Source organism: Ursus maritimus, unplaced genomic scaffold (genome assembly GCF_017311325.1).
Source record: "Ursus maritimus isolate PB19 unplaced genomic scaffold, ASM1731132v1 scaffold_6, whole genome shotgun sequence".
NCBI classification, from domain to species: domain Eukaryota; kingdom Metazoa; phylum Chordata; class Mammalia; order Carnivora; family Ursidae; genus Ursus; species Ursus maritimus.
Genome location: NW_024426774.1, coordinates 2,596,005 through 2,623,311, shown reverse-complemented (window position 1 = coordinate 2,623,311; position 27,307 = coordinate 2,596,005). Strand labels below are relative to the sequence as shown.

At 43.7% G+C, this 27,307-nt stretch overlaps 1 protein-coding gene across 3 annotated transcripts in view; it reads left to right on the top strand.

Annotated features, from left to right (window-relative positions):
- GRHL1 (grainyhead like transcription factor 1) overlaps positions 1-27,307 on the top strand; it is a 52,005-nt gene that overhangs the window by 15,213 nt on the left and 9,485 nt on the right. For all 3 annotated transcript variants that reach the window (XM_040622810.1, XM_040622811.1, XM_040622809.1), the window contains 3 exons: positions 18,272-18,430; positions 25,696-25,783; positions 27,026-27,165. In XM_040622810.1, coding sequence (XP_040478744.1) covers positions 18,272-18,430; positions 25,696-25,783; positions 27,026-27,165 — 387 coding nt within the window. The remainder of the gene's footprint in view (positions 1-18,271; positions 18,431-25,695; positions 25,784-27,025; positions 27,166-27,307) is intronic.

The following is a 27,307-nucleotide window of genomic DNA, read 5'->3' as shown; positions in this document are numbered from 1 at the left end:
TAAGAGGAAAAGGAGACTTTTCATTTAATGTAATTGTTGCTACAGTTACTTTGAAATTAAATATCATAGTAGGACTCAGCAGCCTGTAAGAACAGTTGGCCCTGTGCCCTCCGGGTGCTTCTGTTCTTAGAGCAAAATAGAGATAGACTTCCTGTTTGCCATTAGGGACTAATTGTGAAATTGTGGAGGAGGTGATTGGGAACATCTAAGTCCTGAGTCCACTTTCCTGACTTACCTGTGACCTTGGGTTTAGTCCCTTAGTTCACTAGCTCAGTTTTCTCCCCTCTATCGCCCTAGGAAAATAAAAAGCCTGTGGTAGCCACCTCTCTTTTCCATTGGCACGTCCTCAAGATTAATAAGCACTTGTCAGAGTGCGTGGCGATCTGGGCGGAAAGGCCTGGCATGTGGGCAGGGAGCTCTGTCTGTCTGATGTGTCACCCTTCGGGGTGGGAGTAACGAAAGCCCAGATGATGGGGCAGGATAATGGCTGCTTTCATTCTGAAGACCTTCAGCATATTTGTATTAAAGAGAAATGTTGTTGGAGGTGTGTCTTAAGTAGCCTTAATAGCTACTTGTTCATTGATGTAGGTAAATTCAGTTTTCCCTTCCCCTTCCAGACCCCCAACGCTGACTTGCTTTTTAAGCCTTTGTCTGCTCCCGGAAGCAGTTTGCGCCATCTCTTAATGAGGGTGGTACCTTTTGATGCTGATATCAGACATCAGCTTCAAGCGTGTGTTGGAATTCAGTATCTAGATTCTTTGCTTTCCCTGGCCAAGTTGATGTTTTCTGTTTTTACACTTAAAAGTAATTGATGCCCCAGGGCAGCTAGAGTGAACAAGTATACATGCAGAATCTTGTATAGATTTTTTAAATTTTTGATTCTTTTTCAAAAGTAACTACTTTCCTTGCCCACTTTCTTCTTCTCATTTAAAATATGTTTGTTGATTCTTAATTCCTGTTCATTCTCCCTCACAAACGTAAGAGCAGATATGTGGCATTCCCTTTCTCCCTAACACACTTCAAAAACAAATCTAATATCCCCGTTTGGCCATGCCAGGATGAGTAAAATCAGAATTCTGGCCCCGGGTGTTGACATCTGAACCTTCCTGTAGCTTCTGCGGCTCACTTTGGGGTGACTGTATTTTGAGGACATAGGAGGAATCTTGAACACCATGGCTTATGTTCTAGTTTGGGAAGAACACCGCCCAAACTAGACTCATCGTATGCTGTCCCTGTATCCACTCACATCCATCAGCGTTAGCATATACCTGCTTTGGCCATAGGAACTTGACGAAGTTGTGAAAATTGTAAAAAAAAATCGTGAGTTTTCAAAGTGGCAAGGAGGAGGAAGCTGCTTTGAAAAGTAGAGGTAGCTTAGGAACAGTCCCCCGGGTGGCCCTAACCTCTCTGCTGTGCAGACCTATTTCAGATAATTTTCCTGTCTTCCGGAGGAACTTTGATTTGTCTGGGTAGCCAGGCTTCTTTTAAAGAAGCAGAAATCTCTGGACAAGTTAAAGTCCATCAGACACTCGTATTCCCTTGTGGAATACCTTTATAATCAGATTTCCCTTCGGATGTGCAGCTGAGATCAGCTGCTCGGGGTAATTTTGGCAGGGAGAAGCATCCACCTTTGAAACCTTAACAGGTGGAGCTCTGGTGAGGTGCTGAAGTTTAGAGTTTGTGAGTTCTGAGGGCATTGGCCTCATGGGAAAGAGAGGACTATGCAGTGAGAAGGGTGCATGCGGAAGGTGGGAGAAGGTGTGCACCTTCTTGGGCTGTATGAAGATTTTGTCCAGAGCCAGCTATGCACCTCCCCCATCCTAGGGATTCACAGCGCAGCAAACAGCTAGTGCCTGCCACGGCCGAGGCGCTGTGCTAGACCCAGGCTGATGACAGGGGCGCTGTACCTCAGGTGTATTGTCGGTTAAATGGGCTTTTGTGGGATAGCTTGAGATCCTAAACGTAACCTCATGAGAAGGTGGTTATACCATGTTGCGGATGCACTGTGGAGACACTAATAATTTATAAATTGGGAATATCTGTCCTATTCCAGTTACAGTATTTGCAGAACTCCATGGTTAATTCTGGACAGGCTGCATATCTTGGCCTCTTGCTTGGATTATAAATGTAAGGGTTTACAACAGCGTTGAGATTTGGTTAGTGATAGGAAGTAAGGGCCTCTCAAAGCCTGAAGATCTAAAATAAATAGAGGAAGCAGAAGTTAGGGAGAGAGAATTAACGTCCTTGAATGTCTGTTTTATGCTAGGTGCTGTGCTGAGGGGCCTTCCCTCTGTTGGCACTTAACGACGCAGCGCCCCCTGCTCCGTACCCAGAAAAGAGGACTCAGTCCTCCGAATGAGTCCATGTTTGCTACTTGGTCATCACAGTGAGGCTGTCTGTGGAGGCAAGAATCTAGACCTTGAAATGGACAGAAAGCATTTTTGACAGGGGGGGAGTATTTAAAAGTGTAGCGGCACCTAGGTCTCTCAGTCAGTGGAACCTATGACTCTTATCTCGGGTGGTGAGTTCAAGCCCCGATGTTGGGGGGTAGAGATTATGTTAAAAAAATAAAATCTTTAAAAGTGTAATAATTCTCATTAATAGAGTAGCATTATGGCCTCACTGTTACAAATTCCCGCAGTAGAAGAGCACTTTGCTAACAGGAAATAATTTATGTCGGTTGTCGGATAAGTGATGTTTAACTACAGAGAAGTATAAATCATAGCTGTTATTGCAATTGAGTGAAAACTGGGCCAGCCAGCTCGGAGGGAGCCCTTGGATTCAGGGGAACGCTAATAGGAGGGGATCTCTGTTGATGGACTAAGAACATACCGAGTTATAGATTCCTGGACGGTGCGGCAATAGGAGCATACCTACAGTCCAAAGCGAAGCTCAGGTTTTTTTTAATCATATATACGTAGCTGTGATCTCCATAAATACTAAGCAAATCTTTTATTTTTATTTTTATTTATTTTTAAAGATTTTATTTGGAGAGTATGTTTGGGCGCCTGTGTAAGTGCATATGCGTGTGGGGGGGGGTGAGGGGAGGGGCAGGGGGAGTGGGGCGAGAGAATCCTAAGCAGGCTCCATCCTGAGCACAGAGCCTGATGCCAGGCTGGATCTCACGACCCCAAGATCATGACCTGAGCCAAAATCAAGAGTCAGATGCTTAACTGACTGAGCCACCCAGGCGCCCCAAATATTAAGCAAACCTTTTAAAGATGTAATGGACCCTAGGGATACAAAACATCTAACAGATTTGTTCCAGTAGTGACTTGTAAAAAAACCCAGAAGGTGCGTGGCGGTGCAGCTCCCATTCACAAGTTTGATTTTTAAACCGTCAACAGCAAAGAACTTACTGCCAGCCATGCGTCGAGCTCCTGCTAGAGGAAGCACTGTCAAGAAAAAGATGTGGAGTCTCATTTTGTTTCATTGTCTTGCACATTCATGGCCAAAAACAACCTGGCCTTTTTCCTCCGGTGCTGCTGTGGAGCCTGGTCGCTTTTTCAGCAAGTCTTCATTGGACCTTCAGAAGGCAGCGCTCCATTTCAGTCTGTGATTAGATTTTTCATAGATGGATGGAACGTCTTTTTCTTGGTGGTCTGATCTTATCTGGAGGTGACAGAACCAATTTCTAGGCAGGTTTTGTCTCTTTATGGTCAGCGAGAAGGGGGGGCAGTCAGATGTGGGGCAAAAGCAGAGGAAAAAAGCCTATCAGTGAGCACTTCGTGCTTTTACTTTTGATTATGATCTGTCAACTCTAGGAAGGAACGCTGAAGCATTCTGAAGGATTGTCATTCTGAGCCAAATGTTTTATGTGACTTGGGAGAGGCTCATGTTACAAAAGAAAGAGGATTAAAACAGAATGCACAGCCTGCCTGGGGTACTGAGCAGCTCTACCGTGAGGGGCCCCTGTTTGGATGCAGCATTGGTATCTTTCCCTTTTGTCTTCTTGTCTCAGCAGAAAGTGCGGAGTTCCTGGTGAGGGATTATTGAGGCTTGCAGAGTTCATGCTGTCAGAGGGGTGTAACCATTCTGGTAACTTGAACTTAAGACTTTTAGTAGGTGCTTGTGGGATGCAGGTTTATGAGTTTAATAACAGTTTGTTGTTTTGTCTAAGCATAATATTTGGAATTCATTGTGAGAGTAATTTTTAATTTGTTTGGACTGAGCATATTGCATATGCATTTATAGGGATTCCATTCTAGTGAAGCATCAATTAAGTGCTCTATTAAAGTGAGGTGTTGCCATGTTTGGTTGCATTAAGCAGGGACAGGTTCGGTTTGTTTCACAACTTTAAATTTCCAGTGTGAATGGGAGGGAGGAGGGAGAGAAGTGAGTCAAATATTTTACTTGCAGTTGCAATTAAATGCCGGCAGGTGATTTAAAACAAAAGTGTATACTCCCTGGCCTAAATAGAAGTCAGGAAGCATTGCTACTTTTAAAACAAAGGGTAAGAGACTCCTAAAGTCTAGGCAGATGCAAGGCTGATGCCATTGAATGGGATTATGCCTGTTCTCTCCTTAGAGCCCCCAGGGTGGGGGGAGAAGCGGAACAAGGGGACCATAAGGTAGCCAGGCAGGCTTCTGAATTGTCATGCATCTGACTCCAGGTGCGTCCGTTTATGCAGTTTGAAAGTACATATTTATCAGAGTAAAAAATAAACTTTTTTGGTGCCAGAAACATAGTCACATTCCTTTATAGGTAACGAGTAGTTTTTAAAGTTTTTGTTTGATCAGTTTTGGAAATGACAAGAAGTTTTTCTTGATAGGAAATCGTGGAGAATGCCTTTAATTAGCTGATACGGAGTAAATTCTTAACAATTGGAAGGTTTGCTTTGAAGAAACTGTTCTGGGTCTGATTGTGAAGAAGGTTACTCTTTGAAACTTCTTACATTTCTTTTTGTTGGGCTCTGGCTTGAATGTATCTCACGTAATATACTCCAGTGTCTGAGCAAGAGGCTCGTCCAGATGGAAAATAAAATGCACTGATCCCTGGTGGGAATTCAGAATGTGCAGGCCTTGAGAGCACACGTTTACCGTAGCACACGCCTGAGGGTAGGAGCCCAGCTCGTGGTGTGTTTGATTGGACAAGGGAGACACTTGGCAGCTGAAGAAAGCTTTGGTTTGGTAGTGAAACCTGTATCTTGTGAAACAGGTTTGAAGCATCACGTCTGCTTAGCCACCCTTTGTGCTATCACTTGAATTTGTTGTTTTTTGTTTTGGTTTTTGTTTTTTTTGGTCAAATTTTGCCCCCTTCCACCACCCTGCCACTGTCAAGAAACACTGAGCTCCTCTCCAGGACTTTCTTCTTTGACAGCTTGTCACCTCAACCCTCCTTCTCCAGGTCCTTCCTGGAAATTCCATCTGAAGTGGTTTTAGAAATCTGTAGTTTGAACCCGTTTTGCTCTTTGTAAACAAAATTGGAGAGCTGGGACTCTGGCCGGACATTAGTAGTAGTGACTGGATTACCTGAGCAGTAGGAGGCCTTGGAGTTCACGTTTCTTTCATATGGCAGCTTTTCTTCACTCACGACTCCAAATCCTTTAGTAAATATAAGTGAACTCTCTACCTTAATTACTCATTTCGGGACTTTTTTCTTTAGGTTTTTTTAAAAATGGAAAATACCTTATGATTAGGCCTTTTGATTGGAAGTCAGCTTGCCTGCCACATCTGCCCTTATGACCCATATGCTTACCTGTCCCATTCTGAACCTAGAGATGTTGGAATGTGGTCTGTGTTTGCCTTGTGTCACACCTGCATCCAGTTCTGCATATTTCACAACAAACATCCTCCTTATTTGGGACAACAGGTGCCAAATCCCTGTATCTGCCAAGTGTCCTTAAGTTCACAGGTCCTGCATAAAGGCTCCGACAGAGGGAAGTTAGTATGTGGGTACCTCCGAGGGTCTCTGTGTGTCTCTCTTCCCATCTCCTTCTCTGTTTCTCTGTCTCTCTTTCTCGCTCTTCTCCTTTTCTCTCTCTTGGTCTCTGTGACTTTTCCCCTGGCTCTCTGGAGTCTGTGCAGAAACTGGAACGGCCATGTGGGCGGCGTGGGAAGCAGAACTGAGGCCGCAGAAAGGGTGAGGACTCCCAGAGCCTTGTTTTTTCTTCAGGGAAACACCCCACGCGGAGGTGAGAAGATTTTAGGTTCGTGCCCTGCTCTTCCCAGATCCCTCTCCTCCCTGCTCTCAGCCCTCCAACTCTTCTTCTTATCTCTTGATGGTCGTATGATAGTCTGAGAAACAGCACAGATCCTAGTGGCACATGTGGAAGCTTCTAGTTCAGGCTGCGATCATTCCGTAGGAGGCTGTTTTTAATTACCTCACATCATCGGAGTAGTGGGGAAGTATGACTTTCCTAGGACTACCCAATGAGTCAGTAGCAGAACTGGATTCTACTTCTGAGGTTATGACTCAGTCTTTGATACCTTCTTGGGCTTCATTAATTAGGCCTGCACATACGGGTAAGTAGGAGCCACAGGGATCATGCAGAACTAAGATAATCAGGGTTTGTTTGGTTTTGTTTGTTTGGTTTTGGTTGGGGAGGAGGAATGTTGATTAGGATTAAGTGTGCTGTATAATGCTCAATCAATGTTCCTGTCGACTGAGACCTTAGCCAAGAATTGGATCTTGATTTCTTGATTTAAACTGATTCCCACTCCCATTGGCTTCAGCTGGCATTTCTACCTTCATATGAACGTATTAGAAAAAGGGTGATTCTATTCTCATTAATTAGTGCTGTGGGATCTAGGGTGAGAATGAACTTTGTTTTTGACTTCATGTTGTAATTTCTTATGTCAGGAGGTTTCTAACTAAGAAGAGCTACTTTTAGAAATGTTTTAGAGTGATCTTTCTGACTGATACGGAAGAGAATTAAATTAGAATTTTTTCCAGGGTGTCTCCTTTCAATTTAGTAGATCTGTTACATTCTAGGAATAAAATGATGAACTTTATATCTGTAGCTGACTAAGGGGAATTTTAATACTGGATTGGGTTAAAATGATAACGATTCCCAGAGGCAACTGGCACTGTATCCAGGGTAGCGGCAGCTGTCTCGGAGGGGACCACGTCATCAGCTAAATCTTGTGACGCATATGAAGTCAAATAGGAACCGGGCACAGACTGCCCTTTGATTTGAAGGATAGGGACCTTTCATTTCATGCCTCGTGATCAAAAAACACCCTCTGCTCCCAGCCATTTGGGAGTCCCTTTTTCCCTGTTCTTCTGCTTCCCAGGACAGTTTCTCCATGAGCTGCTGCTTCCGCTCTCTGTGCTTCATGGAGGCATGTGGCTTCGAGAGCGCCGAGTGTGGAGCAGGAGCTACGGGGCCTGGCTTTGTCCTTGCCTCCTGCTCCCTGTGTGTCTTTTACTCTTTGTGTCGTCGAGCCTCAGGCACCGCCGAACACCGTCTCTCTTGAGTTCACAGGTGTGGAGCAGCCAGCGTCCGAACCACGTGATGCTCAGGCTGAAGGGAGATGTTTGTAGGGTGTACAACAAGTGCGGAAGCACGTTTTTGGAATATAAAAACATTTTTCAGCCGTCAGTTTTTTGAAGTATCTTCCATAGATAAATCAACCCACTTTTTTCTTTTCTTCCTTCTAACGGATCTCTTTTCTTGCTTATGTTTACCAGACATTTGAAACGCGCTTGAACTCTCTGGGCATGATCGTACACAAATGACAGTGTGTAAGATTGACATAAGTAGTCAGGTGTGCTCTCGGCTCCACGTGCTGACGCTTTTCCAAAAGTCTGCTGGGTATGATCTGGTTTGCAAGAGCAAAACACCATTCTTCCTTGAAGGATTGTTTTATTTCAGTCATTATTGACCAATTTACATTATTTCTAACATCCTTCCAGGAAATTCTATGCGAGGTAATTAATCTGTTGCTACTATGTGGAAGAACTGGCTTAAGAAGTTGCAAAGGGTTGACTTTCTTAGCCATGCATTCATTCATTCAGCAGATTATTTATTGTACTTCTCTATGCAAGAACTGTGAGGGCATAAAGAAATGATTCAGGCATACAGCCTGTCCTCCAAAGAGATTATGCTCTCTCTGTAATGATACAGGTCATAAGTGAGGTTAAAAAAACTCTGAAGATGTCCAGGGAAAAGGAGTACTTTCAGCTAACGGAATCAGAGAAGGCTTTACGGGAGAGAATGTGCTTGATGTGACTCTTTGAAAGGCTGGACCTGCAGAATATTTTTGCAAAGTCTTATTTGTTTGGATCTTTTTTCTTTTCCCTTATGTTTTCCTCCCTCACAGATTATCTGTTGTGAATTGAAGTGGAAAAGAGACAACTGGAATAGCTTAGTCTACAGGGGCGCTTTGACGTATGGAGGCCCAGACACTGTGTAGTGTAGACGGCAACAGTTGGGACAGTCCCACACCCAGGAGTATGGCATGAAGCTGCAAGCGAAGGGATAACATGTTTATTTATCAAATGCAGAATTGTTAGATACCTGCGATTTCCGTAATAGATGGTCACTGTAGAGAACATCTTCAAACGTGAAAGTGGGTAAATGCAGTAGAAAATCACCTTAGGACTCGTTATGTAGCTTTATCTCTGTCCTAGAACTTACCTTCTCTCCGTCTCTCTCCCCCTCTCTCCCTCCCTCTCTCTCTTTCTGTGTATAGACAGATAGAGAGATACAGATATGTATGTCAGTGAGCCTCGAAATGCCATAATTTTTTCTAAATCAGTTGAGGGTGTATGTGTATATAGCTGATTTAATTATCCATTCAACAGATGCTTATTTCATGTCCAGTGTATGTAAAAAGTTGCTTGGCGTTCTGCTCTCTATCAAGATGACCTAGGTGTTCAGGTCCACTTGGAGGAAAGTTGTGAACATAAATAACCTGTGAACTTGGGCAACAAGTTAGTTACCTGTAAGCCTCAGTTTCCTCATCAGTGAAATGGGGTCAGAATAGTACCGATTTCATAGGTTGTTTCAAGGGCCAGAGTCAGGTGCACTGTAAGAATGCAGTAAATATAACTCAAATATCATGGCAGTATGTAGTTTTATCTGACTGGAGTTTAGGAATTTGGGGTCATTCATGTAGTGAATACATGGTTCTTATTGACCAGGCACTGCCAGGGTGCTTTGGGAATGTAAAGATGAGTAAGACACGGCCCAGTTCTCAGAAAACTAAGAATTTAGTGGAAGAGATTGCCACTGTAGTAAGTACATCAATAGAAGTAAACACATAGGAATAGAACTTCCCTTAGAAACCGGGGATGTATTGTATGGTGACTAACATAATATAATAAAAAAAAATTAAAAAATAAAAAGAACTTCCCTTAGAATGGGGAGGATCAGAGAAGGTTCCTTGAGATGACACTATCGACAAAAAGATAGCCAAGTGTTCAGAGCCAAGAATGGGCCGATAGCCTTGGCAGGTTAGGCGTGTAGAACTGAGACTACCGGACCTTGACAGGTCGAAGGTGAGCAGTGGTGAGGGGATGGGGGATGCTGGGACCACATCCTGAAGGTCCTGGCATGCCCTAGTAAGGACCCTGGACTCCACCCTGTAAATGAGCTTGTCTCAAAACCTCAGGGTCTTGTGGGCCAAATATATTGAGGCTGGAATTTCTGTGAGATTTTTAATATTGTGTTTTCAATTCAGTGGTAATACTTATTAAAATCACAAGTGTATTGAAGTCAAGTCAATTGCTGCTGGGAGGTTCCAGTGCAAGTGTTTGTGCTTAGGTATCAGGTTTGGTCCAGAAAAAGGCCAAAGGAGTTCTTGGGGTGCCCTGTGATCGAACATTTTGCAGCTGTTTGAATTGAGTAGTATTTTTCAAGCTAGGATCTAGGTTACATTTTTAGGGATTAAGGAACTTTTCTCTCTCTTTTTTTACAGATTTTATTTCTTTATTTAGAGAGAGTATGCAAGGGGGAGGAGGAGCAGAGGGAGAGGGAGAATCTTAAGCAAGCTCTGCACTGAGCCCAGAGGTCGAAATCAAGAGTCGGACGCTTAGCCGACCGAGCCACCCAGGCACCCCTGTTTTTTCTCTTTTAAAAAAGATACAAAGGGGCGCCTGGGTGGCTCAGTCAAACATTTGCCTTCAGCTCAGGTCATGATCCTGGGGTCCTGGGATGGAGCCCCGCTTTGGACTCCGTGCTCAGCAGGAAGTCTGCTTCTCCCTCTGCCTCTTCTCCTCCCCGTTTGCTCTCTTGCTCACTCTCTCACTCACTGTCTCTCAAATAAATAAAATCTTTTAAAAATAAATGAATAAAAAGGATACATGTATTATTCACATTTGAGAAATACTGTAGGGGGTAGTAGAAAACATGGCTGGAAGGGTAGATTGGTGTCACATATGGCATCTTGAATGCTGAGGAATTTACTTGCTATTATGCAGACAGTAGTGAGCTATAGAAAAAATTTTAGTAAGAATAAAGGACTAAGATTTGTAGTGATACCATATTTGGCGATTGCCTAATGTCAATGAAGCAGTCTCTTATTTCATTACCTGATTTGTAGCCATTTTATTATTCAGAGGACTCTTTACTAGAGGTTGGGAGAGAGAAGGGTTAATTTGTATAAATCGGTATTAGCTTTTTTCTTAATCAAGTGTTTTTATTTGGGGGGGCACTATTGTTTGTATTTAAAGTTTTGTGAGGATTTGAAAGTTAAGATTTGTAGATAATGTGTAGCTTTTTGCATCCCCGTGATTTTTCTGTCATTATTGGCATTTAATTCAGGACCATTTTGTAATAGGCATTGGAAGAAATACAAAAAATGTAGTAAACCCTGGAAAACGCTTTAAAAATGTGTAACAATCTCTGCCATCAAGGGACTTAGGGCATTTATAATGACAGTGACAGAGTGACAGAGGGGTCGGATAGCATGTTCAGGGCACTTGTTTATTCGTTTCCTGACCTAGGCGATGAGGGTAGAGAGAGATGTGGTTCTTTACCCCAAATTGAAACAGGGTCTGGTCACAGGGAGGGTACAACTTGCTAAGTAGTAAAATGGGGCTGTAATTCTATTTGCGTCATTAGAGAATGCTTCTCACAGCAGTTCTGTAATTGATATGGGTCTTTATCGATGAGCAATGTCAGTGGAGAATGGAATACAGGTTATTTTAAAATTAAGGGGCAGAGAAAATAAAGATCTCCGAAGTACAAATTCCTGTAAAGGATGTGTGAGGCTGGAATGGGGGTTCGGAGCGAGATTTTGGACGGCCCCGATAATTTGGATTCCTTCCTTCTGAGGGAAGAGAACTTCTGAAGGTGTTGGTGATTTTTCTGGCCTCTTTCATCTTCCCAGCCATCAGGGTGATGTTACGGATAAGTCCCTGTGACCTCTCGTGAACTCTGACGAGCCTAACACTTTGTTACTCTGTTTTAGTGTAAAAATCAGATCTCTTGAGAAGAAAACTTGATCGGAGCTTCTGTAAGCTCAGTTCATATCCTTCGCAAATCTAGAGGTGCACATTCTGAAATCCTTCATTCTGCTCATTGAATAAACCAAATTATGAAAGTAAAAGAAAATTATTTTCACCATTATAGCAGCAATGTTATAAAAACATGCAAAATTCTACCCAAATCTCTCTGTGGGAAAAAAGAATTAAGACGATATTATTTGGGTGTCAAGTTCTTACGCATGAATAATAATATAGAACGAGTATTACTGTTGTGATAAATTTTTTTTAAGGAACAGCCTTTTTTTAAGATTTTATTTATTTATGGGGGCGCCTGGGTGGCTCAGTCAGTGAAGCGTCTGCCTTCAGCTCAGGTCATGATCCCAGGGTCCTAGGGTCAAGCCCCGCATCAGGCTCTTTGATCATCAGGGAGCCTGCTTTTCCCTCTGCCTGCTGCTCCCCCTGCTTAATTTTAAAATATTAAAATATTAATATTTTATTTATTTGAGAGAGAGAGAGCACAAGCAGGGGGAGCGGCAGGCAGAGGGAGAAGCAGGCTCCCTGCTGAACAAGGGGCCCGATGCAAGGCTCCGTCCCAGGACCCTGGGATCGTGACCTGAGCCGAAGGCAGACGCCTCACCGACGGAGCCGCCTAGGCGCCCAGGAACAGTCATTTTGTTCATGAAAAATATCCTAATACCGTGTACTTAAGTCAGCCAGTTTCATTATTTAGCTTCTGACTCAGCTTCTTATGGTTTCTGTAACTTTTGACTGATAAATTTAACACTCTCTGTGAATTAGGTGGGTGAAAAATATTTCTGTAATTTCTCCCCACGAGTGAAATTCGCTTGTTAGAGCTCACCGATCTGACGACTCTGCTCAGACCGCCCAGTCAGCACGTTTTACCAGAGTCGTGCCTTGGTTTGTTGTGTTGCTAGAGCCCAAAAAGAGTGAGTGAGTAGGGGGTTCTGTCAAATTTGTCCTCAGCTGCTCTCACCGCACTGGCTGGGAAAATGAACCTCTGACGGCAGCCTGTGCTCTGAGCTTCGTGTTTCCTGGTGTCTTTGTCCCCTCCCTTGTTCTCCTTTGAGGAACAGCAGTAGAGACAGCAGCCAGCTGTGTGAACAATAGTGTGCGGCTGCCATAATGCTTCCTGGAAAAGTCATCATAAATTAGTTCGAGATCGGATTTCTCGTTGGGTCTGCGCTTATAAGCATTCGGAATAAAAGATCTGTACAAGTTAATCCTTCGATAACGTAAATCTTTAATTTGTTGTTTTCCTCACATTTTCAACTGAGGTCTGAAAACAAAATTAAATCTCTTGAAAAGTTTTAAGTGTGTGAATTCTCGGCCAAGAATGAGGAACTACATTAGAAAACTGGGCTGGACATCCGAAAGGAATCTTGCAGAGCATCCTCAACCTGTTTAGCAGTGTATTTTTGTGGTTAGTTTTTTTCTTTTCCAGTGATTTTGGTTGGGGACATGCGATGCACATCTTGTGTAAGATTTAGGTTTCATTTGTTTGAATAAAAGCAAATTTTTCCTCAAAATCAGTGGCACGGAAGTGTGAAAACAGAGAAAAGGTTATTATCACGTGTATTTCGTAGAGTTGAACGTGTCATCATCGTCATGCTGTTCACCTCTCTCCGACCCTCTGAGGAGATGTTGCAGTTTTTCTGTAACCGTGTTACGGAAGGTATTTTTCTCCGCGCGGTGACTGCGGCCTGAACTTCTGTTTCCTCCAGACTTGGGGGCCGTGGCCTGTTGTCCTGCTTCTTTGGGCGATTGCCCATTAGGTGGAAGCAATCGCAGGTGTTCCCGCCGTGAGGAACAGACCAGGCCTGTCTCGTGGCTGCCCCGGGACCCAGAGGAGAGCCCTGCCTCGTGTTGCTACCCAGAATGGCTGCTGCTGCTGAAAGATTTGTCACCTTCCTCAGTAAGGTTCCTGGACACAGCTTCTCCCTTACACCTTACCCTAGTCCCCTCCGTGAGTGTGGGTTGCACTGATAAGGAATATGGTTGCATGTGTGAATGACACGTGAGCGACAGGGCCTTCTTAGGAAGTCACTGATGTGGAAAGTGGAAATACTGAATTACAAAAAGGGAAATAGTACTTCCTCACTCATGACTACATTGTGATGATGTAAGGGTAAATTATTGTTCGAGCACCTTAGAGAAGGGTTTGTTTTGACCAGGGCTCAGCAAACCACAGCTCTCTGCAAACCCTGGCCAGCCCGCTGCTGTTAATGTAAGTCAGGTTTTGCTGACGTACCACCACGTGCACTGTCCACGTGCTGTGCTCTTGCACTGTTGCCGTGGGCTTATCCCACGTGTCATCCGCGTGTCATCCGCGAAGGCCGAAACACTGTTAGGTCTTTCCCAGAAACCGTCAGCCCCCTCCTGGTTTAGATGAATACATGACAGCCGCGGTGCGGGTCTGCGGCGTACTTCCTCTTAGTCATGTTTATTCACTACTCCCTCTGCATTTTCCTTCTTTGGTGAAAAACATACGTGTTAAGCACGTGCTGCGCCCCAGGCGCCAGGAACCGAAAGGGCTGACCGAGTGTTCTGTCTCCAGGGGTCTGCCCCTCGGTGGGATGACACCGCAGGTCGCCCGAACCCGCGGTTCACCCACACACATCAACCCCTGTGAAAATCAAATGTTCTGTGAGGAGTAAACAGAAGCATAGTGTGGTAGATTTTTAATAGGCTTTTTTTCTGGTCACTGTCTTAAGAACTATGAGTTCCTGAGGGTTTGCCTGGGCTTACTGAATAATAAGGTTGAGCAGATGCTTTAATCTTTATCTTTCCACTGGTTAAATAAATATTATTATTTGATAGGGCTATACCTCTTAAAAAATTTTTTTATTAAAAAACTTGATGGGATACCTATGAATACATGTAAGAGTATCTGAACTCTATAAAGACAGGAAACCATAGGGTGGGGCTTGTTGTAATCACCTCAGAGTTTTGGAGCCAAAGGAGACCTTTGGTGGATCAAAGTATAAGTACATAGAAGATTAGTCACCTGACAGCAGTGGCTTTTATCCTGACCGACCGCTGGAATGACCTGGGGAGCACCTAGAAGGCCTGCTGTCTAGAGCCCACCCCAGGCCAGTGAGAGCAGAGCCTCTAGGTGTGGCTTTACTGTCTCCAGTAAGGGCTGATGCTCTCTGGTGAGGCTGACCGAGTCAGGGGTTCCCAGGCAGCGCTGAGGCTCCTGGGCCATGCTTTATGAACCTCGGGTTTATAAGATTCTTAATTCCATACGCGTAGTTCATATAATTACTTGAATTGACAACTTTACACGGTTCTTTTAAAATAATACGATTTGTAAAGAAATTGATAAATGTATTACACAAAATTATTGTCACTAATAAATACAGAGTTAGGGATAAAGGATTCATATCTTTCAGTATAAATATGATGAGAGGCCTCAAGAGTTAGAAGTGGTCTAGACATCATCTAATTCAACCTGCATTAGGCAGTGCAGGACCCCGAGCCTGATCGCAGCACTAATTAGCAATGGAGCTAAAACTCCGATGTTTCCATTTTCGGACCAAAGCCTTTCCTGTTTACCACATATGCAAGATACCTAAAGCATGTTGCACTCTTGCTAGTTGTTGGTTGAGGCTTAAACGTAGCAAGTGTGTCCACATCACTGGCAGCAGCGTGTACCGGACTGGCCTGCTTGTTCTTGCCGTGGGGCCTGCCGCGAGAGGCTTCCTAAGCACCACCCTCTTCTTCCCTGTAGGTCTTCGGCCCGCTGTCCTCATACCGCGTGTCCCGGGCCTGGTGTGCTTACATCACACACCTTGCTCACTGTTTACCGGTGTGTTTATGTATTTATCTAGACAAGGTGGTGTTTCTTAATGTTGAGTTGGGGATGCTGTAAACTTTCCTTGTTGCATTTAGAAACACTGCCAAGTTTGGAAAGAATTGATTTTAAAAATAGGAGAAGAATGTGTATAAGAAAGCAACTGCAAGTCATCCTGAGTAATAGGGTAACGTCTCTCTGAAGCCTCCATGTTTATACTGATCCTGGGATTTGGTTCCTGCTTATTTCTGCTTTGAATAGAAACTTGACACTGGGAAGCAAGGGGAGGTTAGGTTTTAGGTTGGATTACCATGAAATCCTCTTGTAAATGGAATATCACTTTGGGTCAAAGACTTCCTGGAATTGTTGAGGGTGAAGTGTATCTTTCCCAGGCTGCTGTTTTTGAGTCCTAAATTGAGCCATGTAGCCTAAAATGATAGAGAAAAATTCAGATTTCCCACTTGGTTGTAAAATGGAAAATATGGTGATTTAGTTACTTGATGTGCTCAGTTGTTTGCATGGACTACTGTCTTTGTTTGTCTTTTTGTCTTTTGTCTGTTCCGTCTTTCATCTGTTCCATAACCGATGTCCCTAACTCAGATTTGTAAATTGTATATGAAGTGTTTTTAACAACGTACTGTTGACCAGTGAACAATACGGGCTTGAACTACAAAGGTCCACTTATATGTCAGTTTTTTCCAATAAGTGTATTGGCAAAAATTTTCGAGATTTGCAACAATCTGAAAAAACTTGCAGATGAACTGCATAGCCTAGAGATAACCGAAAAAGTTAAGAAAAGTTATTGTAAGAATATAGTACAAAATTTGTATAACATACAAAATATGTGTTAATTGTGTTATTGGGAAGGCTCTGGTCAACAGTAGGCTATTAGTAATTAAATTTTGGGGGAGTTGAAAGTTATACGTGGATTTTTGATGCTTGGTAGGGGGGCAGGCAGTTGGCACCCCTAAATCCCACGTTGTTCTAGGGTCAACAGTATAGGAAAAGATATAAAGTCAAAGCACTAAGTTTCTGTAATGGATTTGAACTTCATACATACCACTTTTTCCTATATATCTAGATTTAGGTATTTTTAAAAACAGAAGCATTTTATTTATTTACTGAAAATGGGTTAACTGGAAAGAAAAATCATAGTGGGCTAGAAAAGGCAACCTGAGACCTGGCACTGGGCTGAAAGTAAGTCTTGAGAAAGCTGCCACATGGAGAATATGGGCGTAACCTCGAAGTATTTTCAGTCTAGCCACTGAAAGAAAGCATTCACCTGTCAAAATGGAAAACCATTCCTGGTAGTGGAGAAGAGTAATTAGGGTAAAAAGTTGATTTGGGAAAGACAGGTTGCAGTATAGGTATAAAGGGGTGGGGGGAAGTTCTGGATATGAATTCCAGCCCTTTGCTTTCTACCTTGGGGACAGTTAAAAAAAAAAAAAAAATCTCTGGCCCTCACCTGTAAAAGGGTTAACACGGTTTCTCCAGGTCGTGAAATGAGATCACGTGTATAAAGCAGGTGCCCAGTGCAGATTTGGAAACCTTAGGTGCTCACTGCTGTGACCTCCACTACACAAGTCAGGGTGAATGGGGACAAGTCAGGGTGAATGGGGACGCTCCCTGGAGATGGCGCTGGTGCCAGACCTCTGCAGATGTGGAGAGGCAGAGAGGAACTGTGGAGGTGACTTGGCCTGCGATGGGAGGGACACAGGAGGAGGAAGAAGGACAAAGACATGAGGCAGGAGTGAGCATTAAGGTGTGTTCTAGCGGCCATGAGGAGACTGGCCTGAGTGGGGAGCTGCTGGAGGGACAGGATGTTAACGTGGACAAGTTCTCAGTCGTTGTAGGTGTTTTGGTCTTTTCCTTCTTTGAAATAGTGTGGACTAGAGCAAGAATAAAACCCCTGTGTTTCAGCATTTGCAAACCTTGTAGAGAGCAGTCTTTGTCATTATGGTTACAATTTTCTTCTTACCCTGTCCACTCCCTTCTCTTTACATTTTTAGAGGTTCCCCCATCCCAGGTTTTCTGGCTTAAACTTCTCCCCCTGGGTCTTGGTTCATCCAGTGGCACCCCACACTACTTGTGGTAGATCTGTTCTCAGTTGTTAGAGCTAACGGGTTGTTGGCCCCTGGACTGGAAGGAATCCAGCGGAAGGGTCTTGGGTGTCTGAAAGGCACAGGTTTTTAAAACTGTAATTCCAATAGTATCCACTGTGTGGTGCTCACGCATCAGAAATAAATTCTGAAACTACGTGAAAGGGAGCTCCATGCATTGCGACCTTGTGTGGAGAGGTTAAAATCCATAATCACACAAAAAAAGAGGGAAATGGAGCATGGCTTTTGAGAGTTTCAGTTGGGTTTCTCATAACAACCTCCAGTCCCACTTTGATACTGTCACTCACTGATGTCATAAATTCCAGAGCACTGGGATACGTGTCAGGTACTGCAGTTATCCTAAGAGGTGGGGTAGACATAAATGCAGGCAGATTCCCAGAGTTCGTATGAAGCCATAAAACATCCCTATAGCTCTGTGCTGTCGGTTGGTAAGATTGGTAAAAATGACGTCAAGGAAGACAAACAGACTCTTCCACAGTCTGATGCTAAGTAAATATTTTGGAAGGGAAAACTAACAGAGGTTCAAAGCTGCTGTCTGTTTTTTTTTTCCCCTTTGAATAAAGTCTGCCATTCCTATGACCAGAAGTGGCTTTAAAATCAGCCCTTTAGGGGCGCCTGGGTGGCTCAGTTGTTAGGCGTCTGCCTTCAGCTCCGGGCGTGATCCCAGGGTTCTGGGATCAAGCCCCGCGTCGGGCTCCCTGCTCCTCTGGGAGCCTGCTTCTTCCTCTCCCACTCCCCCTGCTTGTGTTCCCTCTCTCGCTGGCTGTCTCTCTGTCACATAAATAAAATCTTTAATAAAAAAAAAAAACCCTTTATTTTAAAAAGAAGTTTCTTTTAAGTGAGAAGCTGAGCTCTCGTTTAGAACATATTTGAGTAATTTCGGTAACCTTGGTATTTTTACAAGCTGTACCAAGGTTCTCCGTTGATGCCTGTTGTTTATAATACCTTCTTCTTGCCTTTGCAGGTTTTCATCTCTGTGAACTGTTTAAGCACAGATTTCTCTTCTCAGAAAGGTGTGAAGGGGTTGCCTCTTAATATTCAGATTGACACCTATAGTTATAACAACCGTAGCAACAAGCCTGTGCATCGTGCATACTGCCAAATAAAGGTCTTCTGTGACAAGGTAAGATTGTCGGATTGGGGAGGGACAATTAGAGTAAAGCATGTGAGAGACATACTCTTCCTCACACAGAATGACCAGGGTCTTTTTAATATTTCAGTTTGATGTGAATGTATTGCTAATAATATGAAATAGCTTACTCGAAATTAGAAATTATTGTTTTAGCCACCCGTTATCTGGGGGAGAAAAAACAAATCTCGTTTTCACTGAAAGATTAGAGGAGCCAATGAATGCATTTCACTGGGCATGTCTGATAGAGTCAAGATGGCGCACGTGGGCTCCGTGCAGGGCTGTGCTCAGTCCCCGGCGGCCCCTCCGCTCCCTGGGACCGCTAGGCAGTGGCTGCGGTGTTGGCGCGCTGGAGCTTCGTGTCTGAGGGCTCCGTGTGGAAGCCCGTAAAGGGCTGTCCTTTAACTAGCTTACCTCCCTCCGGGCCCTTGGCAAGTCGTCAGCCAGCTCACTGAAGCAGAGGATGAGATGCCGGGTCTTCTTTAGAGCAGCAGGGAGGCAAGAGGAGCAAGCGTAAGCCTAAATGAGGTCAACGTCATTTCCTTTAACTGGAGAAGAAACGGTCACTTTGGCCAGGTGCAGAGCCAGCGGCCCAGCTGGATGAACTCCAGGAAGAGCTGGTAGGCCCACTGTGTCGTGAAGATTGGAGACCATGTTCTCCTCCAGAACTCGGCAGCGGCCATAGAGAAAGGAGTGCTCCACTGAACTAAGACTGAGGGCGACTTCGGCTTTTCCCACTCCGAAAATGTTCGACCATATTTTTTGCCAGTCCCCCCTTTTGGTCCTGTTTAACAACAACAACAACAACAACAACAACAACAACCCTCTCTGTTATTAAGACTTTTGGAAGGTACTAGAAAACTGGAAGTGTATTTGCTGTCAGAGGTGTGCTGTCCTGATTTTTACACTGGGGACCAGAACACAGCATGTGGCTTGCTTGGAGCAGCCTGAGATCTTCCACGTTCAGAGAGCTTTCTCAGACACCCAGATTCCGTGACATTTATTGAGTACCGTGTGCCTGGTGCTGTGCTAGGCTGGATTAGTTTTCTGTTGTTGCTATTAACAGATTACCACAAACTTCGCAGCTCCGACAAGACACTTCCATTATTTCGTGGTTCTATAGGTCAGAAGTCTGAGGTCTTGCTGGGCTAAAATTCCAGCTGTTAGAATCTCTTTCTAGAGTCTCCGGGGGAGAATCTGTCTGCTCTTCTACCTTCTGGAGTCACTCACATTCCTCGACTTGTGGCCCCTTCTACCTTCAAAGTCAGGAGCCTCCTATCACATCCCTCTGACAGTGCTACCATTGCCACATGTCCTCGTCTGGCTCTTTTGCTTTTAAGGACCCCTTCCGTTGTCCTGGGCTGACGCAGAGGATCTCGGACACTTGCCCTGTCGGAGTCAGCTGATTAGCCACCTCATGTCTCCTTTGCTGTGCAAGCTCACGTATTCACAGGTTCTGAGGATTTGGGTGTGGACATCTCTCAGGGGCTTAGTCTCCCCAGGTACCGCAGTACTTCCCACAGAGGCTGCGTTTTACAAATGACGGGTCACATCTAGTGTGGAGCAGGGATTTCTGATCCCGAGTCAAAATTCTTTCCTTCATTCCACATTCCTTTTTTTAACCAGAGGAAAACCTAAAGAGATAACCAAAGTCATGAAAACTATAAGCCCCAATTTTGTATTATTTGATTCAACAGACATAAAATTATTCTAATTGTTACGCAAGTGCTTACTGTGTGTGCGATGTATCTTTCCTGGAACCGTAACTTTGAAGACTGCTCCTGGTCCATGATCACACTTAGAATACTGGCTGTATTGGATGACGTCAGCGTGAGTTAACGTGAACCGGAGTTCTCCGTATCCGATGGCAAAAGCTGTACATGCAGTTTTGCAGAGAAAGAACAGTATTGATTCACAATCTTAAATGAAATTTGGTTTTAATATTAAGACTTTTTGAGGGAAGCTCCTGTACTGGTAGCTGATTTAGAAAATGAAACCCAGAGAGAGCTTCATGAATTGTCCAAAGCTATTCTATTAATCAGTGGTTGTGCAAAATTCAGAAGTCGGTTTTCTTGTCGCGTGAGTGTGTGCCGATGTATACTGTGAAGCAGAAAGCCTTTTCTTCAGAGTGGCAAGACTGCGTGTGGCTTGGGACAACACATGACTTCATCCTGTGAGGTTGCTGCTTGCCTGCGGATCTGTTGGTTTAGATCACATGGGATGGGAGCGTGTTCTCCAAGGTCTTGCACATCATGTTTGCTGTGCGGGCCAGTCCCTGCTTTTCATTGCTTGTGGGTAAGCTCTGCACCGCGGTGAAAGGAGGTCACACAAAGCCATGGTTAGAAACTAGGCCTCTGCCCCTAGCAGCGCTTCGTGTGGCCTGTCTAGATACCCACATACCCTCAGCCTTCGTACCTATGCCTTTCTTGGTAAGGCCCCTAAAAATGTTGCTGACCTATTCTTCCCTTTTGCTGGAGCAGAGATCTCCTTGGGGATGAAAATTGTTGTTCTCCTTTCCCTTTGCAGCCCTCATGGCGCACGGCGGTGGTGTGAGCGTCGTACAGTCGCAAGGGGCCTGGGGGACCTGGGAGGTGAACTTACACCCTGTTTTCATCCTGAGGTTTTAATCTCAGAGCTGTTATGGGTTGATTTAAAACCCTGCATGGGAAGAAAATATTATGTATTGCTGTGTGTAATTAATTTTCAAAGCCCTTAAATCTCTCAACCACATGAAACTCCTCTATGACCTCACACCCACTCCTGACTCTCGTGCATCTCGTTTTAACTTCTGTCGTCCCTTACGGTTGGGATTGCTTCTGCTCTTCTGGGTTGTCTGGGGCCACCGCTTCTCTGTGGAATATCCCAGCCACCTCCTTGATTCTCTTTCTGAGATTTGACTCACCTGTTGTTTGGTGCCTGTCAGACTCTCACATCTTATGAATCTGGTCCACATCCACAGTAAGAAACTAGAAATGAGACATCTCTTGGTATCCTTCAGAAGTATTTACATTGTTTTTCTGTCCTAAGAAGAAGGTTTTACGAGCCCTTCATTATGAATTGCTCAACTGGTTTGGGATAAATGGAACTTTCTCTTATGGCAGAAGCAGCAGCAATTTCACTCTTTTTTAGAGAAAACGAGAACAGGAATTGGATCTCTAACCAATGGAAATTTGGCAGCTTCTCTTGCTACGAGCTTGTATATATGTATATATGTGGGGTTCTTTTTAGGAAACTGTCATTGGCCTTGATTTCCCACAGAGCGTTTTCTTGCTCAGAGCACCACTCGCTGTGACCGTAATCGGGAGCGGGTAGGTTAACTTTGTAGGTCACTGCCTGAGGTGATTGCCCAAGATCAGCCTCTTCAGTTGTTGAAGGAGAGAGTAAAACAGCCTGAATTTAAATGGTTCTCTGTAATGTCACAGAACTTCCTTTAATATTTCTTGCTGAGTCTACTGCTGATGAATTCTTTTAGCTTCTGTATGTCTGAAAAGTATTTCACCTCTGATTTTGAAAAATATTTTTGCTGGGTATAAAGTTCTGGTTGACGGCTTTTTCCTTCAGTGCTTGAAAGACAGGACTCTGCTGTTGTCAGGCTTACATTTTTTTTGCTAAGATTTTATTTGTTTATAGAAAGAGTGCATGAGTAGGGGAAGGGGCAGAGGGAGAGGGACAGAGAGAATCTCAAGCATACTCCCCACTGAGTGTGGAGCCTGATGTGGGGCTCGATCCTGAGATCATGACCTGAGCTGAAATCAAGAGTCAGTTGCTCAACTGACTGAGCCACCCAGGTGCCCCAGGCTTACATTTCTAATGAAATATCTGCCATCATCATTATCTGTTCTTCTGTACCTAAGGTGTCTATTTTTCTATGATTCCTTTTAGATTTTCTCTTTTTACTGGTTTTGAACACTTTGATGTATCTCTTTACATTTCTCGTACTTAGAGTTTGTTGAGCTGCTTGGATCTGTGGATTTATAGCTTTCATCCTATTGGAACATTCTTCAGGCATTGTTTCTTTTTATTTTTTTTTCTTTTTCTTTTTCTTTTTTTTAATGTTTTTTTATTATATTATGTTAGTCACCATACAGTACATCCCTGGTTTCCGATGTAAAGTTCGATGATTCATTAGTTGCGTATAACACCCAGTGCACCATGCAATACGTGCCCTCCTTACTACCCATCACCAGCCTATCCCATTCCCCCACCCCCTCCCCTCTGAAGCCCTCAGTTTGTTTCTCAGAGTCCATAGTCTCTCATGCTTCATTCCCCTTCTGATTGCCCCCCTTTCTTTATCCCTTTCTTCTCCTACCGATCTTCCTAGTTCTTATGTTCCATAGATGAGAGAAACCATATGATAATTGTCTTTCTCTGCTTGACTTATTTCACTTAGCATTATCTCCTCCAGTGCCGTCCATGTTGCAGCAAACGAGAAATCGCTCTTTCTGATAGCTGAGTAATATTCCGTTGTATATATGGACCACAACTTCTTAATCCAGTCATCTATTGAAGGGCATCTCGGTTCCTTCCACGATTTACCTATTGTGGACAATGCTGCTATGAACATTGGGGTGCATATGGCCCTTCTCTTCACTACGTCTGTATCTTTGGGGTAAATACCCAGTAGTGCAATGGCTGGGTCATAGGGTAGCTCAATTTTTAACTTTTTAAGGGAGCACACTGTTTTCGAGAGTGGCTGTACCAACTTCAGGCATTGTTTCTGGAAACACGTTCTTCATCCTCCTCTGGGAATGCCAGTTGCACACGTACACACCGGGTACTTGCAGTCCCACAGCTCCCTGATGCTGTTCATTTTCTAGGATTGCTTTTTCTTTCTGTGTTTCATGTTGGATAGTTTTTGTTAATGTCTTAAAGTTCATCAGTGTTTCCGTTTGCCCTGTCTAAACTGCTGTTAATCCCACCCAGTGTATTTTCCATCTTAGACGGTGTAGTTTTTGTCTCTGGGAGATCAATCTGGGTCTGTTTTACATCTTTCTTGTCTCAATATGTGGTTTTTTCACTAACTTTGTGAACATATGGAATGCAGTTACAATAACCAAGCTAATGTCCTTGCCTGAATTCTGTGTTGTTTCTGGGTTGGTTTCAGTGGTTTGATATCCTCCTCAAACAGTCATGTTTTCCTGCTTCTTTACATGCCTGGCAATCTTACGGGATACTAGACATTGTGAATTTTACAATGTCTGGTGCTGGATGGTTTTGTCATCTTATGAATCTTCTTGAGTTTTGTCCTGAGAGCTAGTGAAGAGTTACTTGGAAACGTCTGATCCTTTCAGGTCTTACTTTTACAGTTTGACAGGTGAGTCTGGATTAGTGCTCAGTATCAGCTAATTATTCTCCACAACTGAGCTGAGGTTTTCCTGACTGTTCTACCAACTACCCTGTGGATTTTAAGTTTCTCCAGTCTGATTGGTGGGAAGAGGCACAATTTTCTCTGTGTGAGTTTCAGACAATATTCTCTAGTTTTTTCGGAGGCCTTTTCCCCCAACTTCGGTTAACTTCCTTATACCTGTTTCTCTCTCAGTACTGAACTGACTACTCGAGGTGACCGTCCAAAGATCTCTGGGGTTCTTTCCCGTGTAACTCTTTCCCCGATGCTACTTTGTCCTGCTTCGTTGATCTCTCTGTCTGGATTTGCAACTCTGTCTCTCAACCCAGGGAACCTGGGTGGAGCAGACCTCTGGACATCCCTCCCTGTGCCACGGCCTGGGAACTGTGAAGGCAGTCAGCCCCTGGAGGACCCATCTTGCTTGTTTCCTGTCTCTCAGGGATCCCTGTTCTTTGTTGCCTGGTAGTCCTGCCCTTAAAAATCCTTGTTTCATGCATCTGTCTTTTTTGTTGTTGTTTAAGTTGTCTCAGGGTGGAGGGTAAGTCTGGTCTGTGATAGTCCCATCTTGAGTGGAAGCACAGTCCCTTATTCTTTATGGGTGGAGCTGATAAGTAGGGAGGGAAATGTCTTATTTTTTTAAAACTACCTTTTGGGGAGTATAATTTATCATCATAGTGAAGCTATTGTTAGACTGTTGGAAAGAACTGAGAGAGATACAGACCAAGTATATGGTAATGGGTGGGAGACTGGAGATATTGACCTGTTTTTCTATGTCAAGGAGGTGATGTTTGTATCAGCATTACACAGCGTTTTTTATAAAAGCAGATTATATGTTTACCAATATGTTAGTATAGTAACACCTTCTAGAAGAAGCAGAAGGTGGTTTGTATTCTGTTTTTTAAAATGTGGTTTCGTTATATAATGGTGCTAGGATCTGTGGGATGATTTTCATTGCCTCTCTTTGCTAGCAGGGAATTTATTTGCAGAAAAATAAGCTACTTGTTCAGACTTAACTGGGTAATTTTATGAAGAAACCTGTACCACCCAGAAATAAATGCTAACAGGTGAAGCAAAATGATTAATTCATAGTTATGTTTTTATTCTACTTGCTTAATTTTGGGTCATGTTGGTTATTAACATGGTCGTTTTTTTATTTTCGTGGGTTCAATTGCACAGCACCGCCATTGCCCATATAGTTGATACATATTGTGTGTATGTGTTCTCTTTATAGGATTGGGGGTACGCTTTTTCCCTTTTAACTGATTATGCAGATTTCTACTTAAATCTTTGCCGGTCGTGTCTGTCCTTGGACACAATTACAGCTTTCAATGATAACGTTGCCCGTGTAGGAAAGCGCACTCAAAGCAGCGTCCACTTGTCTCCTAGACAACGGGAGCGTCACCTAGGCTCTGAAGGCAATGTGGTGCATTAGCGGATTTTCTCAGCTTTTCACTGAACCTGGCCGCAGTCATTGTTGAGGGGAATTTTGCTTTATTTGTTTTTTAAGTAAATGTTATTGCCCCATGATTTCACATGAACAGTTTTAAGAACAGGCTTTTTAGGGGCGCCTGGGTGGCTCAAATGGTTAACCATCGGACTCTTGATTTTGGCTCAGGTCATGACCTCGGGATTGTGAGATCGAGCCCTGTGTCCATGCTGGGCATGGAGCCTGCTAAGGATTCTCACTCTCCCCCTCCCTCTGTGCCTCTCCACTCCCTCTCTAAAAAGGAAATGTAAACAAAACAAAACAAAACCCCAGGCTTTTTAGAGGAAACTACTATGATAAGCTCCATAAATATAATAATTAATGGAGTTCATCTCCAGAGAGGGATACTTTTCTCCCCACCCGTCAGATAAGAATTAAATATTTTAAAGAGGATCGGTTAAGCACAATCATGCCTTGTCTCCCCTGTAGGGAGCTGAAAGGAAAATCAGGGATGAAGAACGAAAACAAAGCAAAAGAAAAGGCAAGTGTACTGACCCCAGCTCCCAGTTGAATGCCTGTAAGTAGAAATGTTTCCTCTGCATGTTTCAGATCTTTTCCATTCAGAGTGGTGACTAGAGTTTGCAAGCAAAAGATACAGTAGCGGATACTTAATGCTGTGAAGTGGTAGCATTGCTCCCTTTACTGGTTACACAGTCCGATGAATGGCTGATCTCAGGCATTTTCTTGGGGGAGCGACAGAAAAGGATTCTTGAGTTTTTCCAGAGTTCAGATATTTGGGCTGTTAGCTTTAGTTCAAGTTACTGATTCCAGTCCTGAAAAATAACACATCTTCTCTCTGAAGAGCTGATGATAAAGCCGGGACCTGTCTAGATTTTTATAATAGTGATACTCTTGAGAATTGAGGATGTCTTACTTCTAAGTGCATAGTCGTCTTATGTATAATAGTCTAACGTTTCGGAATCTGGAAGGCTCCTGTGTGGGCATTTCACAGGAAAGCTCTATTTGTTCCCTTTTTTTTTTTTTTTTTTTTAATGTGACCAGTGTTCATCTTCACAAAATCCTGTCTCTCTCCGCCACAAGGGGGGAAATGCTGCTCTGTGGCGGTGGTGTTTCATCTGTCGGACGTGGGCCGCGAGCAGCTGGCCTCTGAACAGTCTGTCTAGCTCAGCAGACGTTTGCCCTACAGCACAGCACGTTAGCTTCTCCAACTAGCATCAAAGTGCAGACTCCCGATGTCACTTCAGAGAGAGCTGACCAGGAGAGTTCACCACCGAGGACTTCAGGGCAGATGACAAGGGACGAGGGAGTCTATAATTTAACAAATAAAGAACCTAGTCAGTCGCACGTACTCTGAGCCTCTCTGAGGTTAAATTCTGAGGTGAAGTTCAGGCATAAAGGCGTGTGTTCTCAAGTTGTAGGTTACATTGCTGTTAGAATGTGAATTATTTCCTCATGACAGCTAAGGTGAAATGACTTCTGAATTATGTTTATACGGTTATACGTCTTAGCCGTTCAGACAAAAATTAAATATGCTTTGCCTCTGTTCCAAAGTTTCTGTGTATGTTTAAAAATAGCCTTTTCTCTTCTGATTTTGCCAAGATGTTCAGTTGATTTTAGTATGAATATACACAACGTATTTCTTCACGTGAACTGTGATTTTCCTTAGTTCAGGCAACATGACCTGTACCATATACGGTGCTGCCATTTAAGTTTCTTAAAGTTGAGGAGAATGCTCTGTGGCCTGCATCCAGTATGTGTATGTAAGTGGTTGACTGTGGTGTCTTCATTCTTTTTTTAGTTTCTGATGTTAAAGTGCCACTGCTTCCCTCTCACAAACGAATGGATATCACGGTTTTCAAGCCCTTTATTGATCTCGATACTCAGCCTGTCCTCTTCATTCCTGATGTGCACTTTGCCAACCTTCAGCGGGGCGCTCACGTAGGTAACCAGGATCCCAGGGTGGCGCAAGAGAAAGTCTTTGGCATTCATGGTAAACAGAAGCCGAAGTTTAGTGAGGTTTCACTAGTGTTATGGGTCAGCCTTCTGGAATATTCAGTTGGGGTGACGTGATGTCCTTACA